At 38.9% G+C, this 6,893-nt stretch overlaps 1 protein-coding gene across 1 annotated transcript; it reads left to right on the top strand.

The window, feature by feature from the left end:
* Positions 1-588: 588 nt before the first annotated feature.
* Positions 589-2,172, top strand: LOC148024655 (signaling peptide TAXIMIN 1-like). The gene is made up of 2 exons (XM_087694291.1): positions 589-901; positions 1,711-2,172. Exons 1-2 carry the CDS (start codon positions 795-797, stop codon positions 1,832-1,834), a joined length of 231 nt encoding a protein of 76 aa, XP_087550417.1. The 5' UTR covers positions 589-794; the 3' UTR covers positions 1,835-2,172.
* The last annotated feature ends 4,721 nt before the right edge of the window (positions 2,173-6,893 follow it).

Genomic DNA, 6,893 nt, shown 5'->3' with positions numbered 1-6,893 from the left:
AAACGAAGCATATCTGAATGGGTTGTCCATTTAGCTAACAAAAGGGCATGCTAACGTGCCATGTGGTAAGTTCAATGTGACTAATTAGAGAGTGGCGATGGTTCTAACCCTGCTAGAAGTGTAATAGCACCCCGATTTTGTAGAGGGGCTAGCAAGGTGAGTGTGGGGTGAAGGTATCTTCATGGACTCGTGACTCACCTTGCGCCTCATCTGTGGGATCAAGTGTTAGTAAGGGGGTGGGGTCCGATTTGTGTGTCCGGAGTGAAGGTGAGAACGAGCCCTTAGCACTCAAAAGAATGTGACAAGGGTGGTGGTTCTTGCTTGCCTTATTGGTAACTCCAGTGGTGAGTGGTGAGTGATGAGTGCTGAGCTGTCACGGTTGAAAGGTATGCACGGCTCATGCCTGAAGCGCGTAGGGGCATCAGCACGTGTAAGCTTTGAGGTTGGGCGGGGGGCGGGGAGAGAGAGAGAGAGAGGAGAGAGAGAGAGAGACGGCTCAATCTCGTTGACTGGAAGGCCAATGTTCCGTTGGTCGAGGTCCCCCAAGCCTCTATGTAGATATATCCCCTTGCCAGTTCTCTCTCATCCCTCCCCCTCCCCCTCCCCCCCTCTCTCTCTCTCTTTTCTCCTGATTCGTCTCCATCTTCGGAAAGTGGTCGAGGCCGGCTCGACCCATCGAGGATTCCTTCATTATCAGTTTCTTCTTCTCCCGCCTGTCATCGTCTCTTCCCCTCGAAGCCTCGGCGTCTTGATACTCCCTTTCTTACATACCTTCATCGTCTCAACGATTAATCATGTGTTGCGATTCTGAGTGCCGGCCTTTGGGTTTTCTGCTGGGCCTGCCCTTCGCTCTCCTTGCGACCCTGCTCTCTTTAGTCGGCATCATCATCTGGATCGTTGGGTATGCTCTCTCTCTCTCTCTCTCTCTCTCTCTCTCTGTCTCTGTGCATGTTGTGGGAATTACATTCCTGTGGTACTTTTGTAAGAGAAACGGTTTTCTTTTCACGGCTTTTGTCTATTCTCAGGTTTTTGAGATCTGTATTATATGTTTTCTGTTGTGGTTTCTGAGAGAGAGAGAGAGAGAGAGAGAGAGAGAGAGAGAGAGAGAGAGAGAGAGAGAGAGAGAGAGAGAGTTCTCTTTGGTGTTTTGCTCTGAGAGAGACACACACAGGCACATGCGTGCACAGCACACACAATCCTCATAGCTGTAGCAGAGAGTCTGCTTTCACTATTTCTCTCTGCGTTTTCACAAGGAATTTTTGACATTTCCCCATGTAAGCAAAGGGGCTCTGTTCCCTTATTATTCCCTACAGTGTCCCTCACGAGCTTATGCTTGGGAGGCACCACATGCCCAACTCGGTGCGATTGGGGGGAGGGACAGCAGCCCCCTGCACCCAACCGCACAAAGCTAGCTATGCGACCCATCTCCTCACAGAAGCTCGTGATGTTGTCGCAATTCACAATGCGGGGAATCAATCATAGTGGGAAATTGTCCAAATCTTCGTGTTTGGGGCGTCTCAGACAAACATAAATACATGTGGGAGGTTATGGTGACTAAGTTCTATTTCTCTTTGGTTCTGGTTCTGTAATGATACAGGTAAATGATTACATGCTGGGGCTATCTTCCCTCTGGCCGCTTACAAATATGCTGGACTGTTGTCAAGTTGTCATAAATTTCATGTCTGATTTGTCTCTGTGGTGCCTGTGCAGGATAATACTGAGCTGTATCTGTCCTTGCTGCATCTGTGTAGCAGCCATTATCAACGTGGCACTGGCCTTAATAAGGGCACCTCTGCATGTCATAGAGTGGTTCACTTCAAAAATACCATGCTAGCCCATCAAATGCAATGGTATACTGCGTCATTACTTTTGACACAGAAACCATGGCAGCAAGCAAGTCTGTTCCTCTGATTTTCCTTGTATTTCTGGAGAGTAGTTCCGGGGTCTGATTTTATGTGGCACGTGGAATGCTAACCCATGAGGCTTCATATGTTTCTTAGTGAAGAATTCAGGGTAATGTACAGGTTGTTGCCTTGTTTGAAATTAGACTTTCAAGGCAAGGTAAAGGTGTAAAGTGGGACATTCATGTATAATCCTACTTGAGCCAGGGTTTGTTTGAAGTGTGAAGAAGTGAAGTATGCATTAATGAATGGAGAGCTTTTTTTATTTCTATTTTTTGAACCATTTTGAAGGTTTCATGTAAATGGCTTCACATTTGTATTTTTTAAATGTAAAAAAGAAAATCCAAAAATTTTCTTCCTGCCAGATCTCAACAAATTGGGTTTAAAACACACACACACACACACACACACACACACACACACACACACACACACACACACACACACTCTCTCTCTCTCTCTCTCTCTCTCTCATTTCAGCAAATTTTCTACTAATGTGGGTAAACAAATATTTACATAATATCCATTTGGATAGTCGAATGCCAACACTCGAATATAATTATACTGGGCTAGAAATTGTACATTTGCAGCTTCCAAAAGAGGGACATTTGCGACGCGTTTGGGAGAAAGAAAACTAAGATAAAAGAAACTTGTATCTCTTGGGCTTGGGTCTTGGTACTCTTGGGAGCCTTTCTAGGATTTCTTTTTTAGTTGAAAATAATGTGGTTAGTAAAATATTAACGAGACAATGCAAAAGGTTTCAATAGAGCTTAACTTTGATAGGATGCCCAATGTTTCATCTTGACACCTTTAAGTAATTTGTTAGATGGAAGATCTTTTTACTCACTTTGACCATCAAAATAGCCAAAAATAGTCATTGTGTAGTCAAACTTAGGCCTTGGTTTTTAGCATTGGTGAAATGCATAGCCATATTTTGCTTGCCAATCAAGATTATACCTTAGGTTGGTTTGTTGTAGCCATTTCTCAACTTAGTTCCACAATGGAATAACTTCGATTTATTTCCAAAAATGTGCTTTTTAGTTTTCTCATCCTTCTTACAAAACTTGCACATTGGTAATATTAGAAATATCTCAGACACTTCTTTCTAAGTGGCAATTTGTGGATTATTAGCTTCCATAGGAAGAGGTTCAATCGGTTGGATGGTATGGTTTTTCACTCTCTTATTGCACTTTTTTCGAGTGGTCATCCTCAAGTGAGGAAAGTTTTTCGTCCCCTTGGTCCATATTTGCAAGAAGACTCTTTCAATACACAAAAATGTCCCTCTTGCAAGACCATAAGATCTTTCCACTTGAAGTTGGATGGTGTGGTTTTTCACCCTCTCTTAATGCACCTTTTCCAAGTGGTCATCCTTTTGCGAGGAAAGTCTTTCCTCTTCTTGGTCCATATTTGTAAGAAGACTCTCCTTGAAGGAATAACAATGTCCCTCTTCCTCTTGCGAGAGCACAATAACTTTCCACTTGAAGTTGCCATGTAGTTGATTAAATGATGGCCCCTTGTAGTGTAGTAGGCCATTTCTCCTTGCATCTCTATATGATCCTCATAATCCATCCTTGTTGATTAAATGATGGCCCCTTGTAGTTTAGTAGGCCATTTCTCCTTGCATCTCTATATGATCCTCATAATCCATCCTTCTTGTTAGTTAATTTACCCTACATCTCATGATCTATTCTTTCTAGTTAGTTAATTTACCCTAGTACTCCATCTGTGCAAGGTTTTGGTTAGACTTGTGATTGCTCTTGCTACTCATTATGGATGGTCTATACACCAAATGCACGATAAAAATTCTTTTTTAAATGAAGACTTGTAGGAAAGTTATATGCAATAACCACTAGGATATGTAAATGTCAACCATCCATACATGGTATGCAAACTAAGAAAGTATCTATATGGGGTGAAGGAAGCCCCTAGATCTCACTAGGATCAACTCTTTCTTGCAATTTCATGGATTTGGAATAGCAATTTTGATACTAATCTTTACATAAAGAAGGAAGATGGATACTACATTAATCATTCTCTATGTTGATCTCATACTCACTGGTAGTAGTCTTGCAAGCATGGATGTTGACAAGCATTAGTTGGAAATGGAAAATGATATGAAAGACCTTGGTGTAATAAAATACTTTCTTTGCTTGAAGTCTTAAGGAATGCAAATCGGGATTTTATTCATCAATATAAGTATTTCAATGATATCTTAAAGAGATTTAATATGCAATCCTATAAACCATCCTCTGCTCCAATGGAAGTCAATCTTAAGCTTGTGAAAGTTGATGGATCCAAACTTGCTTATGCCATTCTATATTGGCAATTAGTTGATTGCCTAATTTATCTAACCATAATAAGACTTGGTCTCACTTTTGCTATAAGTGTTGTTGATTATGCATGAACCCTAGCAAAGTCACTCAATTGTAGCCACTAAGAGGATTCTTAGATATGTCAAAGATACTTTAGGTTTTAGGTTGCCTTATGATTCTACTTTAGCCTTGAAGGTTATTTGGATACAAGGATGTTGATTGGGTTGGGAATATTGAGGATAGAAGTTTTACTTTAGGATATTGTTGCTCATTGGGAAGTTCTATAATTAGTTGGTCCAACAAGGAGAACCCACAATTGCATTATCATCTACTTATGCTGAATACAGAGGAGTAGTTAATGTCACTTGTGAGTTTGTATGGTTGAGAAGAATGCTTGTAGATATTGGTGGACCAAGAGAAGTCTTTTTTGATAATATATTGAGTATCTACCTTGTCAATAATCCTATCTTATATGCTAGGACTAAACATATTGAGATACATCACCACTTCACTTGAGGGAACATCTTGAATAATCAAGAGATTGATTTAATCCATTGCTTCACACATGATCAAGTTGCAGATATCTTCACAAAGCCACTTGGACTAGATTAAGTTCAGCATTTTTAGGAACAAGGTTAGAGTATGCAAGTACACTTTTGTACTTGAGGGGGGTGATAAAATTAAGTTGATAATTAGTATACAAGTAGCTTTGCTAGCATATAAGAGACTACTAACTAGTAATTAGACAGTTGCTAACCAACACAAGCAATTGCTAACAAATAGTTGCTAATTAACATATATATGTTAATTAGCATATAACTACTAATTAGCATATAATTTTGTATACAAAAAACTATGCTAACTAGCATACAACTACTTATAATCATATAGTGCTTATTAGCATATAAGTAATTGTAAACAACATTGTTAACATGATTGCTAACTACCATACATGAGACTATTCACTAGCACATAGTGGCCTTAAGTGGAAACATAATTCACATGAGATAATAATGGCATGATGTTAAGCATCTCAATAAAGATATTCCACTCTATATATCACACTTTACATGTAGATATGATTGGTCAAAAGTAATACTTTTTAGCCCTTATTTTTTTCAACTGTTGAGCTTCCTAGAATAGTGCAAAGTTCTAGGGCCAATAACTTCAGATTCAGCTGTTAACTTTTACTTATGTAAAAAGAGAAAATATTCAAGAGCACTCTCCATGCTCTCATCATTGGGATTAAGAACATTCCCATTTGGTGTTGAATTATAGATGCTCCAATGTCAGCTATCTACTTTCCCTGTATTCAAGAGCTACATGACATACCTAACTTGGAGGGCAGATATGGAAAAATCCAACCATTGGATCAAGTTGGTATCTTCTACAAAGTTGTTCCTCTATGCATTATTTAGGTCATGACCATTGGGATCATTGAGATCTTACTCCAACTAAGATTGAATCAATATTTACTAATCTGTAATTTTCAAGCAAAACAACAGTCATAAGATTCACAGCTACATATATATTGAGCTAGTTTCAATGCATTGCACGAGGACAAATATGTGAGAGATAGAGAGTGATGAAGTGTGAGTAGACCTGATTTATATTTCTTATCATTGTACTTCTTACATTCAATTAATACATTATCTCTTTGAGTGTGTTCAATCACTTCTACTGTCACTACATTGTTTGCTTTTGATGTTATCTACTTGATTGTGAGTTCATTCCAATCAACTATTTATATCATTCGCTTATCATCTACTTTGCATTGTGTGAGTTGAAGTGTTGGTTATCTCATTCCTAGAGTTCTATTGAATGAATGCAAGTCTTGCTATATCAAAATGACTTAAATTTGCATACCATAGAGACTACTATATGCTCTATCATATCATAATTTTGTACAAGGGAAATAGCTAGCTTCTATCTCATTGTTAGAAGCATATACTTGAAATAACCTAACATGAATGGTTTTTTTTTTTTGTGACAAAAGGAAGGCTATTTGATTGCCTTGATGTAGCTTACATGAAATATGCATGTTCTCTTTGTATAAATAAACTTACAACTTTGCTTGCAATAGTTGAGGCAACTATTTAATGAACATAATGAGTTGCTTGGATTAATGTGCCATTGAGGCTGCTAGCTTGAAGAAAAAAAAGTATGGCCTAAGAAAATATGTGCTTTAACAAATATTGCTATGTTGTGGATCACGCGATGGGGGGGCTTGCTGTAAGAAGCTGGGAATACTTAGAATACTAATAATATGCCATGTCACATTGACACTGGTATATAAGGAGAGAAGTTGTAAATTTTCACATCTTTTTGACATATCAATACAATTACAATCTTTCTCTCCCTTCTTGCTCCAAGCTTCCATGGCTTCTTCATCTTTCCTGTCTTTCTCTCTCCAATTCTAGTCTTTCTCTCTCCTCGACACTCTATTTCTCTCTCTTCCTGCAGTCTTTCTCTCTCCTCTGCAGTCTTTCTCTCTCCTCTTTCTCTCTCCCTAGTTCTCTCTCTGACAAGTGGTATCAGAGCTTCAGTCTTTGATCCATTATTTTCTTCCATTTTCACTCTCATTTTCCTATTTCAAAACCAATTTCAGACAAAAATGGTACAAGACAGTGACTAGTGGAGTGCTGCAGGACAACTACAGTTAGCAATGATTACATCTGGA

This window comes from Lygodium microphyllum, chromosome 15, assembly GCF_053477565.2.
Source record: "Lygodium microphyllum isolate KBCC chromosome 15, Lygodium_microphyllum_v1.1.10, whole genome shotgun sequence".
Lineage (NCBI taxonomy): Eukaryota > Viridiplantae > Streptophyta > Polypodiopsida > Schizaeales > Lygodiaceae > Lygodium > Lygodium microphyllum.
Note: the sequence above shows the minus strand (reverse complement) of the source record. Positions and strands in the feature narration are given on the sequence as shown.